The sequence below is a fragment of the Camelus ferus genome, chromosome 17 (genome assembly GCF_009834535.1).
Source record: "Camelus ferus isolate YT-003-E chromosome 17, BCGSAC_Cfer_1.0, whole genome shotgun sequence".
Lineage (NCBI taxonomy): Eukaryota > Metazoa > Chordata > Mammalia > Artiodactyla > Camelidae > Camelus > Camelus ferus.
Genome location: NC_045712.1, coordinates 23,612,586 through 23,634,421, shown reverse-complemented (window position 1 = coordinate 23,634,421; position 21,836 = coordinate 23,612,586). Strand labels below are relative to the sequence as shown.

Sequence of the window (21,836 nt, the reverse complement as noted above, 5' to 3'; positions counted from 1 at the left end):
CAGCCTGACCTCCTGGATGTGTCCAAATGCAAGAGAGTCCTGTAAGGTCCCAAGGTCCCTCCAGTGACAGCATACCAGGAAGGACTAGAGGCAGCTTTGCCCCCTCCACTGAGTCCCAACACCTCTCGAGACTGCAAAGCCATCAGATCTGGTGAGAGCCATGGCCCTCTCCTCCCAAAGTACACCTTGCACACAACTGTTCAAATTCCATAGCCCACCCAAAGCCCTCCTCAGCTTGGATCCTAAATCCCCGGCCTAGGGCCCCAAGAATCTCTGGTCCAGAAGGGGAGGCTGGATGCCTAAGCGTGCATACTTCTTACCTCTCTGGTCACACAAAGGGCACTGGGGACTTGTAGGTCCTCAGTCCCACCGCAGCCTAATCTACAAACCTCAGGACAGCAAACACAAGAGGGCTCATTTTTTTAGGAGAGTTTTATTCATTCATTGATCTGATATTTACAGGGGCCAGAGGGGTCAGGCTGTGCTCAGTGCAGAGAGGCAGCTACCATAACTGCCAGCCAACCCCTACCCTGATCACTATGTACAGATAAGGGGCCTTGAAGGTACTTGGGTCACCTTCAAAGCCACCTGCCAGAGGCCATCAGGCTATATTTGGGGCCTGAGCTCCAAAAGCAGTGCTGGTCCCATTAGCCCTTGGCATCAGGCCCTCTGGGAACACGGGGGCTCCAACTGGTTGTCTTGGTCCTGCTGCCCCCCACCCTGAGTGCCTTGCAGAGGCTGGGAAAGCTGGCATGGCAGGGAGAGCTGAGTGGTGCCAGCTTCCTGCAAGCAGCCCTATCTCTGCTGTCCCTAAGAGGAGGGAGACACAGTAATACTGAGGGGCTGGGCAGAGGCTCCTCTCAGCCAAGGGATAGAGCCCAAGACAGGCCCCTTGCTAGGGCCACAACACTGAAGACAAAAGAGCCCAGGGCCTTGCCAGAGAGAAGTCTTGACAAGCCCAGCTGGAGTCAGGAAGGGAGTTTACAGGCCACCAAACAGTTCAAACACCTCTCTGCTCAGGCCATGGGACCCCAGCAGGCTGTTCATCCCATCCCTGCTGGGACATCCTGCTCCTAGTCTAGCCCAGCAGCCGGGTCCCTGAGTTTGGAGCTCTCCCAGGAGGAATGAAGAGTAAACCTGGCTTCCTCGCAACAGGGACAACTAATGATGGGCTAGAGCAGCAGGGCCCATTGCCCACCCAGGCCCCCAGTGGTGACCCTGCAGTAGTGACCCTGGCATGATGCAGGGACTTGGGCCCTTCAGGATGACAGCTGTTAGGAGAGAGCACAGAGTCAGAAAGCTGACTATGTCAACACAGTGGTGCCAAGATGGATTAGAGCCCAAAAAAATAGACGTCTCTGTAGGTAAAATATATATTCTGCTGCCCAGGCAGGAAGGACAGGTCCTGCTGCTCCACAGCCAGCTGTGGAGGAAGCTGCAGCACCTCACTGTGCCCAGCTCCAACTGCTGCTTTCAGAGCATGACAGGGCCAACCTGCCCTGCCAAGCCCTGGAGCACGATGCAGAGAATCCCAGCCTGGCTCCCATCCCCCAGGTCTGGGCTCTCTGACTGCAACTACTCAGTAATACTGGGAAGAGGGCGAGTGGGGCAGCGGAGGGACCCTGGGGAGGGCCATGCGGCAAGAGCAGGTGGCAGAGTCAGGGCCAGCGGTCCTCACTGGCGCTTGGCTTTGTAGGGGCGCGAGCGTTTCCGCCGGTCAGGCTTCCGCTGCTTGTGGAGCCGGCCAATGCTGACCCCTTGGCGCCGCCGCACTGAGATGTTCTGCTCCACTAGGTTGGCCAGCATGCCTGCGGAGAGGCACAGGCCCTTAAGCAGGTGGCTAGATGCCCAGCAGCTGCCGGCTCTCTCAGCCCTCCCTGAGACCCTAGTCTGCTTAAGTCCCCAGAGAGACCTGAAGGAAGGGGCCTGAGGGCCACGGCTCTGAGCAGGGCCTGCCAGGTAGGATGCAGGAGTGAGACCCCTCACCTTCCTGAGCCAGCATGGAGATGAAGGTGCAGATGAACTCATCGTAGTTGTGGGTCCTTCTCTGGTCGTCAATCTGTGGGAGAGAAGGATGAGGACATGAGGACACTGCAGCCATCTCCTCAGAGCAGCCGCCAGCTGACCTCAGCAGGTAGCACCTCTGGGAAGACAGTCAGAGAAACAGGCAGCTGGAGAGAGGGCCCACCTTGAACTTCTTCCTCTTCTCCACCTCTTCCTTGAGGCAAGCCTCATAGTTTGCAATCTCAGCCTCCACACACTTCAGCAATGCCAGCAGCTCCTGCCGAAACCCAGCAATTGCACCCATGAGGAGGCTGACCAGCACCGAAGCCTCACTCCCAGGAAGCAGCTACGGACAAGGACGAGCAGCCAGAGGCCCCTGCCACTACCCAACCCAGATGGGCTTCCTGGCACCCGGCTTCAGCCACCACCCCTCACACCGAAATTTCAACCAGGAATCCAGCACCTGGGCAGCACTGCCCTAGGCCCTGCCCTGGTCAGGATTAGAAGGGAAAACCACAGAGGGGCTCACCTTGGGTGAGTACTTCTCCCCGCTCAAGGGCTCACTAGGCCTGACCAGTCCAGGCTTCTCTCTGCTGTCCACAGTTTCCACCACCTCCTTCTCCTCTGGGCTGCCAGACCCCTGGCTGCCTTGGCTCGGTCTGATGGAAGGCGAGGAACCCTTCCCACCCTCTGGGAAGACAAGGCATAAGAAGACCCATCAGAGTACAGGACACTTGGGGTCACCTGGCCACTTCCCTCCTCAGTACACCAACAAGAGGCCAGTGAGCCAGCCCAAGGCCCACCTGTCAGTGCTAGGGGACTCAGCACGCCATCCTCAGCCAGGTGCAGCAGGCCTGTGCTGATGACAGGACCCAGGTCTCGTACAGCGCGATTGTAGCGGATGCAGTCAACACGCAGCAGGCTGTCGTCCTCTCCAAAAAGCACTTTGGAGATGTGGGAGGTGACGGGGCTAGAGGGTCGTGTCGGGTTGGCCGAGCGGATGGGTGAGCGCAGTGGCGAATTGAAAGCACTGCCGATCTCAGAGGCTGTGTCCGTGCTCTCATTGCTGGGGGTAGGTGAGGGCTGCGAGTGCATGGGTACTGCCACAGCCGGACTCCCGGCCCCGCTGCTCGTCTTGATGGTCAGAGGGATTGAGAGGTCTTTCTGGGACTCTTTGAGCTTCTCGGCCAAAACGTTGATGGTGTTGGGCTGCAACACTGACAGCTGGCCATCCCCAGAGCCACTCAATGGCCCTGGCTTCCCCGGCCCCTTTCGCTTATACCTGTGGGGCCCAAGGAGAGGTGAGCCAAGGGAATGGGCCAGGTGACCACACCCAGCAGTGCCCAAAATGACCTGAACACAGCCTGTCCTCTGGGAACTGATCCTGCAGCTCCAGCAGCCTGGCCGGCCATGCCAAGCCTGGCACCCTGAGCTCTGAAGCTACAGCCAGGGGTCCTCAAAGGACACCTCTATTCCAGATGCCTCACTTCCAGCCTTTTGCCAATGCTGTTTTCCAGCAAAGCTAGCCTCATCTCCTCCATCCTTGCTTCATCTTTCAAAGCCTAGACAAAAGGCCACCTCCCAACAGGACGTGCCTTGATGTCTAGTTACTGTGCATGGCCCTCCCAACAAGCCCTCCAAAAACTTCTTAGGAGCCCCTTCATGTCAGCCTCTCCCAGGCCCCACACTCAGCAGGTGCTCAGCATTATCTGCTGAAGGGCATTCTCAGGGCTGGAACACAGAACCTGCAGCACTCAGCCTCCGGCCTCACAGAGCAAGGGCTGACCTGATAGCAGAGTTGGTGTTCTGCACGTCATCCTCCTCATCATCCTCGTAGTCATCCTCATCATCTGAGTACTGCTGGGGTGGGCGGACTGGAACTCTGCTGCGGCCCACACCTGCTGCCAGGTCTTCCTCCTCCTGGGGCAAAGACCCAGGGAGGCCATGAGCAGGGGCTAGTCAGCCCAGGCTGGGCACACCAATCACAGCCAGAAAGCCAACATGGCTCTCCAGACTGGGTCCATTGAACCCCTCCGGGTGCTTCAGAGCCCACCCCTGGCTGCTAAGAAGCTGCAGCACACCCATACTACCTGCCTACATGGGGCTTCTAAGAGAAACAGTGCCCTGAAATACCTGCCTTTATTTTGCCAGTAGAACCCACCCTATGCCCTAAACATTTAATCCCATAGCCATGTGACTGAATTTAAAGTCCGAGGTGCTCTCTCTGCCTCCTTAAGTCCTTGTGGTTGTGAGGGCTTCTGCATATTAGAAAAACCTGGTTACCTAGGCCTGGACAGGGGGCAAACACCAATGAACCAACCGAGGAAACTGCCTATTGCAAACTCTCAAGAGAATCCTCGCAGCTTACCTGCATGGGGGACTTGGCATAGTTGTGATTGTCCAGAAAAGCCGGCAGCCGCTGGACAATAGGAGTAGGGTTGGGGGGAACCCCGTTGAGGCCACTCCCTGGAGGCTTCACCACCAGCTTGGGTTTGCTGGGAGGACTGTGGGATGGGGCTTGTGGGCATGAACCAGCCACCTCCTCCACACCATCTGAGAGGGCAAGGAGCACAGGCAGGACTTTCAGCCACACCTTTAAGAAAAGCTGGCCCCAGCCCACTGTCTCCCTAGTCCTGGGACACAGCACTGCTCTCTTCCCTTCCCAGAGAAGAAAGGCCGAGCCAGCTGATGAGTTGAGAGTCAGCAAGCTCTTAGTCACAGGCCCACAGTGAGACAAGAGAAGAACAAGATGAAAAAAAAAAAAGAGAGAGCAGAAAGAAAAGCCTCTAGAGAAAAGCAGAAAGGGAACATTCACTAGAGGGACAGCTCAGGGGCCTGTGGTAATGGCAGCCCTTTACAGGTGCCTTTCTTTAGGGCAGGACTGCTCCCCGTCCATGTTCCAAGGGGAGGGGGCCTCCAGAAGGAGCCTCTGAACCTCTGTGCAAGCACCTCCATAGAAAGGCTTGCTCTGCCCGGCCCTCCACATCAAGTTATGAGTGGGTGGCTCTGAGGCTCACAAGAGGCTCCAAACCCTCAGTACCTGTGTGGTTACCCTCAGAGGCCGCCGTGGCCCTGCTTGCCTCCAGCGCCAGGGGGGACTTGCTGCTGGCTGGTTTGGACTCTTCAGGTAACTGTGACTCTTGAGACTTGTGGGTCTGAATCAGCTCTGGCTGTGTAACCCTAATCAACTGAAAACAAAATCCAAGGCACAAAGGAGTGAAGGCAGACCCTAGCTCCTACCTTGGACAGCTAAGGGCCTTGGCTCTACCCACTCACTCAAAGGGAAATACAATAACTGAACCTCCTTTTAGGGGCTGTTCTTCCCCTCCCCATGCCAAGTCCCACCTTTCCCACAAAGGAAACAAAGGAAAGGTGTGGTTAATTGAAGCCCAGATCCACACTAGAGAGTGATTTGGAAATCAGAGACGGATGCCCCAGTGGAGGGAAGGAGGGGGTGGCTGCAGAGGGACCAGGAAGGAGAGGTACACACCTGCTGCAGGGCCTCCAGTACTGTCTGACGGTTCACCTTCAGCACATGCAGCCTGGCCTCGTACTTGATCCTGCGGTCGGGCACCACCGCCATCAGGTTGAAGCGGATGTCATGGTAGGGCTCCCTGCAGTCACAGCCGCGGCCGTGAGAGCAGCTCTCGCCCTGGCCCCGCCATCAGGTTGAGGCAGATATCCTGGCAGGGCTCCCTGAAGTCACACCTGCAGCCACAGGTATAGGCCCCACCCCAACAGGCGGACAGCAGCTGGCCACGCATGCCAGCCACCTGAGCTGGTGCCTTCCAACAAGCTGTGTAAGGTGCCTGTCAGGAAGTGAGCCAGCACACCTGGGCCACCCAGGGTTCCACCACGGCCTGCCACTCCTTAGCCTATCCTGAAGCAGGCCACATGCAGCCTGGGTAGGAAATAGGTCAAGGCACTGGGAGCCCAAGATCTAATCCTGATCTTGCCAGATTCATCATGTGGCCTTGCACAAGCCACCTGACCTCTCTCTGCCTTGGTTCCCTTTTCTCCATCCCTCCCAATGAGGGGCACATCTCCAGAGGGTAAGCCAGGTGCAGGGCGCTTACCCTGCAGTGGCGAGGCCAATACGCTCCATGATGACCCGCCGGGCCTTGTCTGTCCACTCCTCATCCTCCCCCCAGGGCCCTGGGGAAGACCAAGATGAGGAGTCAGCAGGTGGGAAGCCCTGAGCTCAGGGAGGCCAGGAGTAGGAAGGAAGATGGAGAGCAGGAGAGCCAGAGTTAGGGGTTAAGTGGACAATGCAGAATGCAGTACAGGGTGCCATCCAGCCAGAACCAGATGTCCCCAACACACACACACCGCCACTGGGTCCCAAGCACGTGAGGACCCTGAGCTGCAGCTCCCTTGGAGGCAAAAAGAGAAACCTAACGGGCCCCCAGCACCAAGTGCCTACCATGGTCAATGGGGTAGACCTTCAGCCCATCCAGCTCAAAAAGCCGGCCTGTAATAGGCACATAACTGACGAAGTGGAATGCCTCCATGGTCCGCACCGCACTAAGGCCGTTCTGCTTCTCCGGTAGGTGGCGTGGCTCAGGCCTGGGGAAGGACAGTCAAGGCCCAGGACGGGATAACCCTTCCTTGCCCCCATCCCCATCAGTTCCCACAGCTTCCACACACCTGGCATGGCTATTATGTGCCTTGGCCAACTCCGGAGCATTGCCAATCGCATATCCTTTGCTCTAGAGAAAAGAAAATGAGGCCACATCAGAGCAACTTCTCAAGTGGGCCTTGGGTGGGAAACAGAGCTCAGGAGAGCAGGCCTGGAGGCATTCCAGGAACCTGAAGCAGCACAGGTGAAGGCCTAGCGGGGGCAGAAGGGAGCTCTGGAGCCCCAAGAAGATAGGCTCTACTTGCCACGCACAGTAGTCAGTGGACCCTGGGGAACAACGTAGCCTGATAAAGCCCTGACAAAGTTCAAATAAGGTGTCACTTAAGGAATGTTCCTTCCATCCCCAAGTCTGTCTTCTTTCCTGATAATTTGGCCTTAAAAATTGCCTTACACAATTAATTTATGGGTCAAATGTAACATATACATCATTTGAAAAGGGAAAAAAAAAAACCTCATAGTACCAAATGCCATCTGGTGGCATTACCAGTGGCCCTTGTGGTCAGATCTGCCTGGTCAGCTGTGAGCGAGGATTGGGAGGTCATAGCTCAGTAGTAGAATGCATGCTTTAGCATGCACAAGATCCTGGGTTCAATCCCCAGTACCTCCATTAAAAATAAACAGATAAACCTAATTACCTCCCCCTACCTCCCCTCCTCAAAAAAAAAACCAGGAGCAGCTGTGGGCCAGGATTAAGGCACTGCAGCCTACCTCAGGGCTGAAGCCTTTGGTGAAGTCCTTCATGCGACTCAGGGTGGGCCCCAGGTCGACACTGCTGCAGTTCAGGAGCACGCTCAGCAGGGCATGAGTGGCACAAGAGTTGGGGATCAGCTGTGAAATGAGTAACAGTCAGCCACACACAGCATGCCACCCCAAGCCCATATTCATCAGGAATAGGGACTCAGAGAGGGACAATCATATCTGGACAACCCTCATCAGCTCCCCTCATCTTTAACCAATATTTCTTTATTCAAGTAAATACCCGTCAGGTGTCCGGGGACATGGAGAATGGACTGGGACACCACCCTGCTCTAAAAATACTCCCCTCTTCTTCTTTTTTTTTTTTTTTTTAATGAATAAGCGCTCAGTTCCTTCTGCCAAGATCCTGTGGGATCTGCCTATCTCCTCCACCTGCCTTCTCCCACTTGCACTTCCCAAGCAAAGAAAATGGCAGCATCCCACCATCCCATCAGAAAGAACAGAGCCCAGCAGACCTGGTGGGCAAAGAACATGTTATTCACTATATCATCATCAATCACGGATGTATCATCCACCAAGGTAGACACCTTGCGACGGGATCGGCGTTCTTCGATCCATTTGAACAGGAAGATGAATCCATACACAGGGCTGGGGAAAGTAAGGGACAGAGACACATCAGTCAAGTGGAGGAAGGCAATCAGCATCCCTTTTCCTCTTCCCTATTCCTTTGCACTGTGTTACCACTCAGGCACACTTCCTATGACCCTACCTCTCCCATGACTTCCCAATACTGCCCAAAGCGGCCCAGAGCCCTCATACCCCAGAAACCTGTTGCAGGCAGAGCCAAGCATCAGTTTCTGGCTCTGGTGCTCCAAGAGTCCACCCAGTGTCCTTATGAAGTCTATGGTTCTGGGATAAGAAAAGCTGGAACTGATGGTCCAGAACAGGGTAGAAACAGAGAGTAAACCAAGAACAAAAACTCTGCTGAGGAATTTAAACTCTAATTCTCACTTGTGAAGCCCAAGGCCTGGGCCGCAGGGCAGTCAGAGAAGTAAATGAACACTCATATCAGTCCCTTCTTTCCTGGGAAATAAAAACAAACTTCTCCTATTATTCACTGTAGCAGTTTCTCCACACCTCTATTGTGTAGGATCACCAAGACAAGCCCTGAGGCTGGACACCCAGAAGAGGCCTTGTCAGCTGCCACACGTAAACCAATCAATACAAGACCACTGTGTGGGGGTTAAAACCACCAGCACAAGGGCACATTAAAGCAGTAATTAATAAATTACTGCTGCACAGAAAACACTGTGTGACCTGGGTCAAGAAGAGGTTTCCACCTGAAAGGCCAGAAAAAGCAGCTGAATTGAATCCAAAAGATGGTTAGGATTTTGGGGGAGAAGAGGCTACCACATAAAGGTAAGTGCTGAGGGGGAACTGGGAGAAACAGAAATACAGTACTAGCTTCATCAAGAGGGTAACCAAATAAGAAGGATGCTTCATTATATGAGATTTTACAATTTGGGGCTTCTGATACTACCTCCCCGGAAGGCACTCTCTCCCAGGCTCCTCCCTAACCCTCGAGGTTTAAGAGGGGGTCCCTGGCACCAAGTCACTCACCCTTGGCATTTGCTCTGAAGGTCATAGATCTCCTCCACCTGCACCCCTTTGACACCTGCGATCAGGGAAGGAAAGAAGTCGGGAAGGGCAGCCCCTGGCCGTGGAGAAAGAGCGCAGGAATGGGCCCCCACAGCCCAGGTCCGGCGGGTAGGAGAGGCTCTTACCGAAATCTTCTACCAGGAGGGTGAAGAGGCCTAGGTGGGGCGACAAGAGGAGCGGGAGCTGATCAGAAAGGCGCGTCCCATACCCACCCGGCCTACCCAGCTCCCGGCCGGCCCGGTCCCCTCCTCACCAGGGTCGCTCTCCAGCTCCAGCCAGCCCTTATTCATCTTCCCGCGGGGCAGCCCCTCAGCGCCATGTCCAGGCCCTCCCGACCCACCGCCGCCCCCGCCGGGAGCCCCCACCGCCCCCGGGGCCCCTAGCCCCACACACAGACAACGGGCCCTGTCGCGTCACCCGCTCGCGCCGGCGGCAGTACGTCACCACAGCGCGACGGTCTCCGCCCCGCCTCTGGGCTGTCTTCCGCGGGCTTGATTCCAGACACCAGCGCGCTCTCTCAGGAGGGCGGGGCGAGAGGAAGGGGCGGGGCGAGGGCGATGTTGGGCGCCGGTGGCGCGAGAGGAAAAGGCGGGGCGAGACGGGGCGGGGCGAGGTGAGGGGCGGGCCGATAGCGCGGATGGAGCGAGAAGGGGCGGGGCGGGCGCGCGGCCGTTAGCGGTCCCGGTCTGCCAACGGTCAGCTGAGCAATGGTTCCCGCGGCCGCAGTCTCCCTGGGTCTCAGTGCGCGTGACCCGGCTCCGGTTTGCGCGCTCGCCCTTTTCGCCGGCGCAGTCACCGCGCGGGGCGGCCGCCCGGGAGGTAGCTACCACGGCTTGTGACAACGAATAAAGCTCCGAGACAGCGGCGCCCTCGGTGACAGCTGGGCGGGCGGCCCCGGCCGGGAGCGGCAGCCCGTGCGCTACCCTGCGGAGCGAGCGGCTGAGGAGCTCTCCAGCCCGGCCCCGCACTAGCCGCCCAGCAGGCGCGACATGAGCCTAGTCTGGCAACCGCGGGATGCTCCTTGAGCCCCTTCTCTAGCTGTTACCTCCGGGGGACGGTTGTGGCCACACCGACACGTATTTTCCCAAATAAATCATTGTTTATTCTTGCGGCGGCGGGGCCGAACAAGCTTATTTATTTAAAAATTTCTCAACAAGCTGTTTACCCAGCACTTATCCAGTGAAACAACTTGGTAACCGTTTCAAGGGAGCATCTGCTCGGTTAGGAAATCTCGGACTGAGCTGCTTGTAGAAGCCGGCATTTGCAACGTCCCTCCTCACATGCTTTGAAGATTGTTGTGTCTTCCTATAACTACCAGCGTGCACGGAATCTCATTCAAGGAACGTCTTGGTCCAGCGATGCAAAGAATTGAAGTTTCAAGGTTTTGTTTCTATTGCTAGATGGTCGGGATTCCCCCACAGACTCGGAACCGCTCAGTAGCCAGCTAAAGTGGATCCCCCAATGCGTGCCCTTCTCTCTCCTCTTCCAGCCTGTCCAGGTGCTTTTGTTGAATAAGAAGCCATCCAGTGTCATTACCAATGCAAGTGCAACTCATGGGTTAGAAGAGGAGATAGAGCCTTAGTTTTCTGAACCGCTAGTTGCCTGAGTAGATACAGTCATGCAGAATAGTTGACGGTCCCTAAAGATGTTCACACTCTCCAGCTGTGCCATGAGGACATGGGTGCAGGAATGTGTGTCCATGGAGTGACTTAATTCACTCAACTCTCCTAAGAAACGCTGTCCTTCTCTCCCCTGACTGGACACAGTCCTTCCTTCATAGAAGTGGATTTTATTTCTTTTGCCTCCCTTCCCACTCAGGAATTTCCCCCTTAACCAGTGAAAACTGTGTGAACTTGTAGTCAGCTGACATTGGTACAGGAAGGACTGGCAGGGTGTCTGCTCCACTCTGGGGCCTTTTATTCTTGGCTCACATCCAGACAAATGTTGAGAACGGGCCAAACCTCAGTGACCATCTGATCCTGGTGAAAAGAAGTGATACGTGCCCAGGGCTGGTTTGTCAGTGTTCTCTCTTTTCTCTCACTAGAGGGAGTTCTTGCTTTAGGCAGCCAAAATCTCACAGGCTCCTCTTTCTAGAAAAGAGCTACCTAATCTAGCTTTTACTGAGAATGAAGGTACCTATACTTGGGGGCAAAAGGAGCCGTTTTTCCTGAGCGCTACCTCACAGTGCTTAGTAGGCACAAAGGAAACAAAGAATCATTTAGCCAGTTTAAGCAATGGTTCCAAGTTCTCATACTGTTGTGTGATAGCAGTAACTCTGATCTTGGTCAAGTGCCTTACTGTGACCTCTCTGTGCCTCAGTCTCCTCATCTTGAAAATGGGGATTAAATGGTACCTATTGCATGGGGTTTTTGTGAGTTACATAAAAATACTCAGAACAGTTCTTGACACTATTTAATAATTATTGGCTATTACTAGTATTGATACTGGGTGGGTCCCTTTTATTCTGTCACATGGGTGGGGCTAAGTGAAGTGCATTATTGCTTTGACCCTCTGGAACTTGATAACCAAATATAGAATTAAATTGCTGACTTATTTATATTTATAGCTGGAAGAGCCTGTATTGTACTCAAAATAGTATAGAAGAATTCAAGATAGGCGAGAGAGATAGCAGCGAATGAAGACTATAAAAGAAAAGAAGAAGGAACATCAAAGATTGAGGTAGAGTAGGCGACATAAGAGAGTTTGGGAGGAATTATCCAATGGCCTGTGGTGCATGCAGCACTTTTTGTCCCTTTTGATAGTCTTGGGGGCTAGGGTTTGTTAGTGCGGAAGCACACACCAGTGGCCCCTTGAAAGCTGCCCAGTAACCTATCCTCCCAGGGCTGTCCCTGCTGGCAAAGTCCTGGCCCTGGACCCCACTGCCTAAATCCATATCCCGGCTCTAATACTTGCTGACTAGGTGGCTTGGGACTGGTTACTTCATTTCTTTAGGCCTGAATTTCCTCATCTGGAAAATACAGAGTAATAGCACCTGCTTTTTAGAGTATTCTGTAGATTCACTGGGCAAATACACGTAAAGAGCCGAGAATATTGCTTAGCAATAAAAAAAATTCTTAATTGATTTTAGTATCATCTTATTATGCTTGTGAACATGGTACCACCTGAGATTCAGAGTAGGTGGCAGAAACAGTACAAGAGTCCAATGGAGTTTGCTTTTGCATTCATTTAGTCACTACAGGCACTCAAAAAGAAAGATGGCTATGAGCTCCCATAATTCAAATAATTCAGTGGGATATTTTGTGCTTTCAAAAATATGAAAGAGAAAAAGAAAACCGATGTCTTAGCCTTGAGATGTTTTGGTCCTTCATCAGACCCATGGATGGCATTTTGAGGGAAATGGTACAAGAGGTGTCAACAGGATCCTCAAAGACTACCTTGTACTTCTTTCATCTCCTGTATAGACAATCTGCCAAGACAAGGAGGGTAACCGAGAGGAAGCCTTCTTCAGGGCCTGGTAAGAAAGACTGGAGGTTCTGTTTGGCCACTGCCTCCCCTCCTTAGCAAAGGCCACCCGTGTAGGCAGCAGACTTGTTCCTCTCACTGTCAATTCCTTCCCAGATTCTCTAAGATCCTGAAGAACTCAGGGTGTGTAATTTTTAAGTGTCATATCCAAAGTTCAAGACAGTTGAGGCAAAAGTATGCGAAGTGAGCAGTTGCAGCCAACTTCTTCAAATATGGCCAAGATGATACAAAACCTAATTGATATCAAATAACACTTCATCCCAGCCTCCTCCTTGTCAAAATTACTCACTTCCCAATACCCCACTCCTCCTTGTACTTAGAGAGTCATGACCCCAAGATGAATTTTTAACATTCTCTCTTCCAGTTTGCCGGCTATGCCTTCAAGAACCTGGGGATCCCGAAAAATTAGGGGAATTTCTTCAGAAAGACAATCTCAGTGTGCATTATTTCTGTCTTGTGAGTATAAGGACTCCTTTGCTTTGAATGTCCTGTGGCTTTGCTGAACAGTCTATTCTTTGTTTTTGCATCCAGCCTCAGATCCATTGCCCTGTTTGCTTGTTTTTCTTAATAGCTTTTTTCTTTTAAAATCTAATTTTTAAAGATATATGTGCCTGATATAAAATCCTAATGACATAAAGTATGTGCAATAAAAAGTCTCTTCCCAAAACAATATTCCCAATCCTCCCTCTCCCCAGAAGCAAATGCTACCAACAGTCCTTCCAGTTGTTTTTTCCCCTAGTATTCTTTCTTTATTAGGTATAATTTGCATGCTATAAAATGCACCCATTTTAAGTGTACAGCTTGATGAGTTTTGATAAGCACTGCTCCAATCAAAATAAATATTTCCATCACCCCAGAAAGTTCCCTCCTGCCCTCTTCCAGTCAATTCCCTCAGAGATAATCACTGTTCTGATTGATAGATTACTTTTGCCTATTCTTTTACTTCATATAAATGAAAACATACAATTTGTACTCTTCTGAATCTGGCTTCTTTCACTCAACACAGTGTTTTGAAGATTTATCCACATTGCATGTGTCGGTAGCTTGTGCCTTTTTATTGCTGTAGGAATATATTATAATTTGCTTATTTACCCACTTGTTGATGGACGTTTGAATCGTTTCCATTTGGGGGCTGTTGTGAATAAAGCTGCTATGAACATTCATCTGCAAGATTTTTTGTGAATACGGGTTTCACTTCTCTTGGGCAAATGTCTAGGAGTGGAATTACTATGTGCTTAACTTTATGTGAAGTTGCCAAATCACTTTCCAAAGTGGTTGTACCAGTTTTCATTGCCACTAGCAATTTATGAGATTTCCAGTTGCACAATATTCTTGTCCAGACTTGATATTGTCGGTCTCTTTAATTTAATTCTACTAGGTGTGTATTGGTATCCCATTGTGGTTTTAATCTGGGTTTCTCTGATGACCTAAAATATTGAGCTGCTTTTTTGTGTGCTTATTGGCCATTCACATATTTTCTTTTGCAAAGTGTCTGTACAAATATTTTGTCCACTTTAAAAGTTGGGTTGTTTTGTCTTACTGAGTTATAAGAACTCTTTATATATTCTGGCTACAAATAATTTTTTGGATATATGTATTGTGACTATTTTCTCCCAGTCTTTGATTTGCATTTTCATTTTCTTAATGATGTCTTTTGAAGAACAAAAGTTTTTAATTGTGATGAAGTTCCGTTTATCAATTTTTCCTTTTACAGTTAGTGCTTGTTAGTGTGTCCCAAGAAATCTTTGCTTACCCATTGAATTTACCTCTGCCTGTGTCAAAATCAGTTGACCATGTATCTGTGGATCTGGATGATCTGTTTTATGTCATTGATCTGCGTGTCGATCCTTATACCAGTACCACACTGTTTTGATTATTGTGGCTTTATAGAATCTTGAAATTAAGTATTTTAAGTTCTGCAGTCTTCTCCAAGATTGTTTTGGCTATCAGGTGCTTTCCTTTTCCATATAAATCTTAAATTTAGCTTGTCAATTTTTCTTTCAAAAAGCCTGTTGGGATTGGGATTGGGATTGCTTTGAATTTATAGATCAATTTAAGAAGAATTTTTTAAAAATTAGGAAGAATTGACAAACAATGTTGAATATTCCAATCCATGGACATGATGTATTTCTCCATTTATTTGGGTCTTTTAAAATTATCTCAGCAATTTTTTTTTAGGGAAGAAATCTTGCACATATTTTGTTAAACATAATCATAAATGTTTTGTGATTTTTATGCTACTATAAATCGTATTTTTTAATTTCATTTTCAAGATTGTTGCTGGTAATAGAAATGCAATTTATTTTTGTATATTGATTTTATATCTTCAATCTTGTTAAATCCACTTATTAGTTCAGTAGCTGTTTTTATTTTTAAATTTTTTGTAAATGCCTTAGGATTTCCTGTGTATACAATCATGTGTGAAATAAAAGCAGTTCTACTTCTTTCTTTCCAATCTTTGTCTTTCAGTTCCTCTTCTTGCTTTATTGTACTAGCCAGGACCTTCAATCTAGTGTTGAATACAAGTTATGTAAATGAATATCCTGTCTTGTTCCTAACATCAGAGGACAGCATCCAGTTTTCAGCATTAAAATATGATATTAGCTGTAGATTTTTCTTAGCTGCTTTTCATCAGATTAAAGATGTTCCCTTTTATTTTTAGTTTGCTGAGGGTATTGTGAATGTGTGCTGAATTTTGTCATGTTTTTTCTGCATCTATTGAGATGATCATGATGTTTCTCCTGTATTTTGTTAATGTGGTCTGTTACACTGATTGAATACTTAATGTTAAATTAACGTTCCATTTCTGGTACAAACTCTACTTGGTCATGGTATATTATCCTTTTTTTTATCCATTCTTTTTTTTAAACTTTTTTTTATTGAGTTATAGTCATTTTACAATGTTGTGTCAAATTCCAGTGTAGAGCACAATTTTTCAGTTATACATGAACATACATATATTCATTGTCACACTTTTTTTCACTGTGAGCTACCAGAAGATCTTGTATATATTTCCCTGTGCTATACCGTATAATTTTGTTCATCTATTCTACATATGCCTGTCAGTATCTACAAATTTTGAACTCCCAGTCTATCCCTTCCCACCCCCACCTTGGCAACCACAAGTTTGTATTCTATGTCTATGAGTCTGTTTCTGTTTTGTATTTATGTTCTTTTTTTTTTTTTAGATTCCACATATGAGCGATCTCATATGGTATTTTTCTTTTCTTTCTGGCTGACTTCACTTAGAATGACATTCTCCAGGAACATCCATGTTGCTGCAAATGGCATTATGTTGTCAGTTTTTATGGCTGAATAGTATTCCATTGTATAAATATACCACATCTTCTTTATCCAGTCATCTGTTCATGGACATTGAGGCTGTTAGGTCTTGTTTAATTTCAATGCATTTATAAACATATACATTTTCAACATAAAAATAAACATACTATACATAGTGTTTTGTATTTAACTTCTCTTTACCTCTTATACTTTCCATCTAGAGATCTTTCCATATAGAACGTATTGATCTAGTTTTTTTAATAGCTAGTTGGTATTTCATGGTGCAGGTGTGCCAAAAAGTATTAAACTGCTATTAAGGGACATTTAGATTGTTTTTAATCTTTCACTACTCATTTTTCTGTTTATAGAAATTATACATGTTTATTGTAGAAAACATTAATATTTAAAAGTATAAATAGAAATCACTCATATCATCATAAAACCCTGAGAGAGTGCTAAAATAGGTATGTTTTAAGCCCAATTGGGAGCATATAGCTATAATCCAAGCATCCTCAAGTCATGCAACCTTGTAGGGTCTCTCTTCCTATGATGTTAAAATGAAATAACCTCAGCCCCCATACACATTACATGTAATTACTGCAGGAAGTCCAGCACCCTCCTTAATATTTTTGGAAGCTTCTAGGGGTGAGGCTTAGGTGTGATGTTCTTCCAAAGTATGTACACATTCATTGTGCATGGGCATGTAATAGTTCAGCATCTTAATCCTTAATTTCCCATTCTAGACTGGGGGCTTTTCAGAAACAAAAGGTCCTTTAAAGTATGTTTTTAAAGAAAAGTTCAATTCCTTCCCTTCCCCTATAAGGCAGAATGACTATAATCAGGAGATTTTAAAGCCCTGTTTCCCTTTCTGTAGAGAATACACTGAAAGAAGAGTATTTATTCTATACTGAGGGGCAGGACCGTGGGAGGGTGAGTGTGGCTTCTGTGGGCCCAGATGTGAGTGCAGCTCTGCTGATCCCCTTGCTGTGTGACCCCAGCCATGTCACTTCCCGCGCTGCACCTCGGTGGCCTCTGTAAGATGAAGATCACAGTGGCGTCTGTAGCACAGGGTTGTGGTGAGCAGAAAATGAGTCAGTACACAGGGAGTCGTTCTCCCAAGTGCTCGGCACACAAAAGCAGTCCTCGGTAGATGAGAGGCAGCATAGCACAAAAAGGGGAAGAGCCCGGGTTCTGGAGTTCTGTGGTCTTGAACCAGTCACATAATGTCTCCTATAAAATGGGGATGACGTCTTAACGCTGTTACGGGGATTAAATGAGTTAATATTTGAAAAGCACTTAGAGCACTCAACACATATGCTATGTAAGCCTTTGTTAAGTGAATTACCCTATAAATGCATATATGTTCCACCAAGCTCTAGTTTGTAACTTTCTTACCCAGCATCATCCTCACCCACTGCACTGTTTCACCCATCATCAGTGCTGACAGCCTGGTTCTCTGCACCTCTAGATCCTGTCTAGCAAGCTGCTTCAGAGGGGCCTGTCCAACAAAGGTTTCCATGGATTCCTGCCTGAAGACATCAAAAAGGAGGCAGCCCGGGCTTCTAGGAAGGTTAGAGTCCCCTGAGATGGGGGCCTTGGGGTTGGCCTCTTCTTGTACTTCATTCAGTTGCCCCTGTTTCTGTTCTTTTCCCTAGTTGCTAGTTTAGAAGGCAAAGAACTCTTGGATTTCCCAACTGGTCCTTCTCTTAAGTTCCATGTTTCTCTAGGGTAAAGTGTCCTAAGTGAGAAGAGAGAACAACATCCCCTGAGAAACCAAAAAACGTTCAGTGCTGCCTGAAGCTCAGCTTCATGTGCCCTAGAGCATCCAGGTCCACTGAAGAAAGGGAATGGCTGTTGCGTCACAGAATTTCTGTTCCATATGCCACAGAGTGTCTGTCCATCTGTCCTGGGGCCCTGAGCACTGCCTGGGATCTCATTTTGCAGATCTGCTTTGTATGCAAGAAAAAGGGAGCTGCCATCAACTGCCAGAAGGATCAGTGCGTCAGAAACTTCCATCTTCCTTGTGGCCAAGAAAGGGGTTGCCTTTCACAGTTTTTTGGAGAGTACAAGTGAGTGACAAAGGGGAGAAGTTGGGCTGCCCTTTTGCTTTTTTGCAATTTTTTTAGCATCTCGAAATCCCGTGTCCGGTTCTCACGGGCCTGTTTGGATTCAGCCGAGAATCTGTCCTTCCATTGGATAATGAGAAACAGTGTCTTGACTTGGTGATTTCACAGGGGTTACTTCTTGCTTCCCATCCCCTCCTTAAATTACAAACAGCTGGGTTCTTAGACAGCTGCTCCGAACAAAGCGGGGTTTTCAGGAACGGAAGGCTGTGGAGATGGTCCCGGGAGCTTTGCTCAGTGGGAAAGCAGCTGTGAGAAGGCATGTGGCTATTCTTCACTCCGCCCCTCCTCCTCCCCATGAGCGTGGACATTCACTGGGCACCGGCCTGGGTGGTTGATTGCCCTTCCTAGGCTGGGCAGCTGGAAAACTGCATCAGTGACAAACCAGAAACCAAGTCTGTTTACTCCGCCACAGATCATTTTGTGGGAAACATCGCCCAACACAGAACATCCAACGGGGGAATGTGGGGAAGGAAAGCTGTGTCTTGTGTTGTGAAGACTTATCCCAAGCCAGTGTTGAAAACATCCAGAGCCCGTGTTGTAGTCAAACAGTCTACCACCGCAAGTGCATACAGGTGGGGCTTTCTCCCCCCGGGGGCCCTTCCACGACTGCCCAGTTCCAGGCACCCTGGGAAGGCCCAGGTTCCCTCAGCTTCTGCACTCCATGCTGAGGTCTGTGTGCAGTCAGAAGAAAGTCAGCCTGGTCTCTGGTCTTCCTTGACCTATATATAGGACCTTATCCATAAGATTTAAACTCAACAAAATCCTTAGGATGGCTACAGCAAGTAAGCTCGTTCTAGAATGAGTGAATTAGCCTCAAATTCAGCCATGCTTCCCAGGGTGGAAGGAAAGAGAAACATATATCCAGGTACCTGAGCCCTACTGGGTCAAGTGCTGCCGGGCCCCATGGCTGGAGGCGACAGCTGAGGCACTCCTGGGTGCTCTCTGGAGCTTTAGGTCCCTGGTGTGACACCTGGATTTGCAGGCCTCACCCTAGTCCGTTCAAATTCCTTGTCTTGTAACCCTCAGTCAAGCTCTCTTAGCAGCATCCTCTTTGTGAGGTGAGGGTGGGGTGGAAGGGACGGGACCAAAGATAGTCTTTTTACAAACACAGAGCTCTTCCTTGTTTCTCTTACAGAAATATGCCCATACATCAGCAAAGCATTTCTTCAAATGTCCGCAATGTAACAATCGAGAAGAGTTCCCTCAAGAAATGCTAAGAATGGGAATTCATATTCCAGACAGGTAGTGGAAACTCTAGGGCAGGAACTGAGCCAGGGAGTGGGTTGCCTAGATTCCTAGAGAGGAGATGGATGTAAGGATGGTTCAGAGAATGACGCAGCAGCAGAGGCACTGATATACAAAGAAGAGGGGAGGGTGCAGAGAAAGCTTTTCAACTATCAAAAGAAAAGAAAGGGTGCTGGGGTGGTGGGTAGACATGTTTCTGAAAAGGATGCTTTGGGGGTCAGAATCCCTTGAGTTCTTGAATGCCGCTATGGGACGAAGGAACCCCAGTGTTCCACTCATCTGCCTCAAGCCTCTCCCACTGCCAGGCCTCTCACCCCACCATGTTGAAAGCATTCAGGCAGCCTGTTGAACTTGTTGCTGGACCAGCTTGAGTTCTCCTTCATTCCTCCCAGGTGGACAAAGGTTTTACCAACCAGTTACGTGTCCCTTACTCACTGTTTCTTCTCCCACTGCAGAGATGCTGCCTGGGAACTTGAGCCAGGGGCTTTCTCAGAGCTTTATCAGCGCTATCGGCATTGTGATGCTCCCATGTGTCTGTATGAACAAGGAAGAGACAGCTTTGAGGACGAAGGGTAGGGAAAGGCTCTTGGCTAGAAAGATCTCTCATCATAAGGGCCATCTTAGACCTTGGCACATTTATTAGGAGCAAAAAACGCACTTATGTCTGCAGACCTCAGGGTGAGCACAATTGCTAGCTCCCATCCTTGACCCGCCCAGGACTCACTCATGTACAGAGAACAGATCTCTCTGCAGGATCTGTTCCCCTTGTGCCCAGTGAGCAGCGCTCAGGCCAGTTCCTTCCCAAGTCTACCTTGCGAGTGGCTGTGCTGTTACTTTTGTCCCACAACCTTCCCTTGGCTCTTCCTGTAGGAGGTGGCGCCTCATTCTGTGTTCTACATGTGGATCCCACGGGACCCATAGGGACTGCTCCTTTCTCAGATCCAACTGTAAGAAATGGGAGTGTGAGGAGTGTGCACCTTCTGCTGGAGCCACAGGTGGGACTGGAGGGACGGTCTGGTCTGAGAACTGGAGTGGGGCTTGCGGTGCCTGGGAAAGGAGGAGGCTGTGCTACCAGATGGGGACTTTTGGTTGGTGCCTTTAGTTTGGGAAGGAAAGCAGCTAGGGAGGGGCTTAAGGACCTGTACCTGGGAGAGAGACCGAGTTTTCCTTTCCTACCTTTCTTTCACCGTAGACTACACACCTGAAAACTTAGGTGACATACCCTGTTGCAGCAGCACCTTCCACTCCAGGGAGCATTTCCGCAGAGACATCAGCCTAGAAGAGAATCCAGGCCCTTCTTGGACTGATTGGCCAGAACCTTCCTTATTAGAAAAACCAGAGTCCTCTGGTGGCAGGAGGGGCCACTCCTGGCAATCCAAGGATGTCAAAATCACTAAGTGCTGCAAAAAGTCCAAGTAACAGTTTCTGAGTAGTCGCTGCCAAGCACATTTGGGTACGAAGCTGTGCTCCTCCATCCGGTTTGGGGGCGAGAACACTTTGGGACTGTGAGACAAGGGCGCCAGCAGTGAGATTCTGAACCAAGGAGAGAGAAGTCCCAGGGGAACATGAGGACAGAGCGGAGTCTTGGTGCCAACCGTGGAGCATGTCTGGGGCTATGAGAGCATCTCTGCTCTTTCTGCCTGATTCTCAAAGGGCTCTTTCTTCTCTTCTTTTTCCACTGAGATCCTTCCACCTTAATCAGTTCTCACATTCCTCTTCTTACCTCACCCACATTTGTTATTATGCAAATAAAGGTTTTCTCTCCATTGGTGCCTCCTTACAAATTCACTCTGGAATTTGTCTAGCATACTAAGGAATCTGCAGGGTAGAGTGAGGGAATAGGAAAACTCATCCTTCTAATCTATGAAACTCAGTGAATTAAATATAGAACTTTCAACTTAGACACATTGCTTTGGAGGAAGCAGTTTGCAGGGAAATGGATTTTACGGGGACAGAGATTTCATCGTTGTGCAAATAAACACACAGGATCTCATCAGGAAGGTGAGCCAGCAAAGGAGTCCACACTAGACTGAGACTAGGCCATTGTTGCAAGGCTTGGGCCCTAGACTCAAACAGGCCGGGGCCTGCCGTGCTCACATGGGGCAGAGATGTGTCCTCACTCCAGCGTGCCTCCCAGCATGAATGAGGACACATCTCCACTCAAGCCCTCCTGCTCAGGGGCTCGACCATTTCCAGCTTGGGTAAGGGGACCATGCCAAGACAGTCACATTAGGCAAGGCAGCTGGTCCTTGGGAGAAATTGAATAGAACCTATCTCATATTTGCTTGTTTTTAATGATTTTGTGGGATTTGCAGGAGTTGGGGCAACTCAGGACCATTACTGATAGAGGCACTGAGTTCTCAGGATATGAGTCATCGTCACTAATTGCAGAGGATGGGGTTCTTGATTCAAATGACCTCTGGAGATTTAATATCCAAAATGTGCCACAGTGATCACCTTTGGATCTGACCAGATTCACTTGGAATCACAAGGGCGTGGGTGGCAAAGTGATACTCTAAAAAGAAATCAGGAAGTACTAAAAGGATTATAATGAAAAGTATTCTCTTGACTCACCCTTCCCTACCCCCAGTCCTACCCCCTAAAGGCAAATACTTTCTACTTTTTTTAGCCATTTCTTGATTTATTCATCTTAGACTTATTGACTTCTTATTATGTTGCATAAAGATCTAGCACCTTTAAAA

The 21,836-nt window shown here is 49.2% G+C and overlaps 2 protein-coding genes across 3 annotated transcripts; one reads left to right on the top strand and one right to left on the bottom strand.

Moving 5' to 3' along the window:
- Positions 1-414: 414 nt before the first annotated feature.
- On the bottom strand, positions 415-9,405 carry BAP1 (BRCA1 associated protein 1). 2 transcript variants are annotated; one of them, XM_032458355.1, is made up of 17 exons: positions 9,252-9,405; positions 9,124-9,153; positions 8,960-9,014; positions 7,855-7,987; positions 7,352-7,471; positions 6,652-6,713; positions 6,428-6,570; positions 6,081-6,159; positions 5,495-5,618; positions 5,057-5,192; positions 4,373-4,557; positions 3,791-3,924; positions 2,808-3,286; positions 2,534-2,694; positions 2,189-2,281; positions 1,987-2,059; positions 415-1,808 (listed from the first exon to the last, which is right to left on the bottom strand). In XM_032458355.1, the coding sequence occupies exons 1-17, from the start codon at positions 9,286-9,288 to the stop codon at positions 1,675-1,677; spliced, it is 2,178 nt and encodes a 725-aa protein (XP_032314246.1). In that variant the 5' UTR covers positions 9,289-9,405; the 3' UTR covers positions 415-1,674. The 2 variants fall into 2 exon arrangements, with proteins under 2 accessions (XP_032314246.1, XP_032314245.1); XM_032458354.1 differs by having other exon boundaries at positions 5,045-5,192; positions 9,252-9,404.
- Positions 9,406-9,682: 277 nt separating this feature from the next.
- On the top strand, positions 9,683-20,900 carry PHF7 (PHD finger protein 7). Its single transcript, XM_006179990.3, has 11 exons — positions 9,683-10,379; positions 11,565-11,677; positions 12,421-12,473; positions 12,846-12,937; positions 17,232-17,333; positions 17,708-17,832; positions 18,302-18,461; positions 19,025-19,131; positions 19,590-19,706; positions 20,005-20,129; positions 20,327-20,900. The coding sequence occupies exons 2-11, from the start codon at positions 11,634-11,636 to the stop codon at positions 20,551-20,553; spliced, it is 1,152 nt and encodes a 383-aa protein (XP_006180052.1). The 5' UTR covers positions 9,683-10,379; positions 11,565-11,633; the 3' UTR covers positions 20,554-20,900.
- The last annotated feature ends 936 nt before the right edge of the window (positions 20,901-21,836 follow it).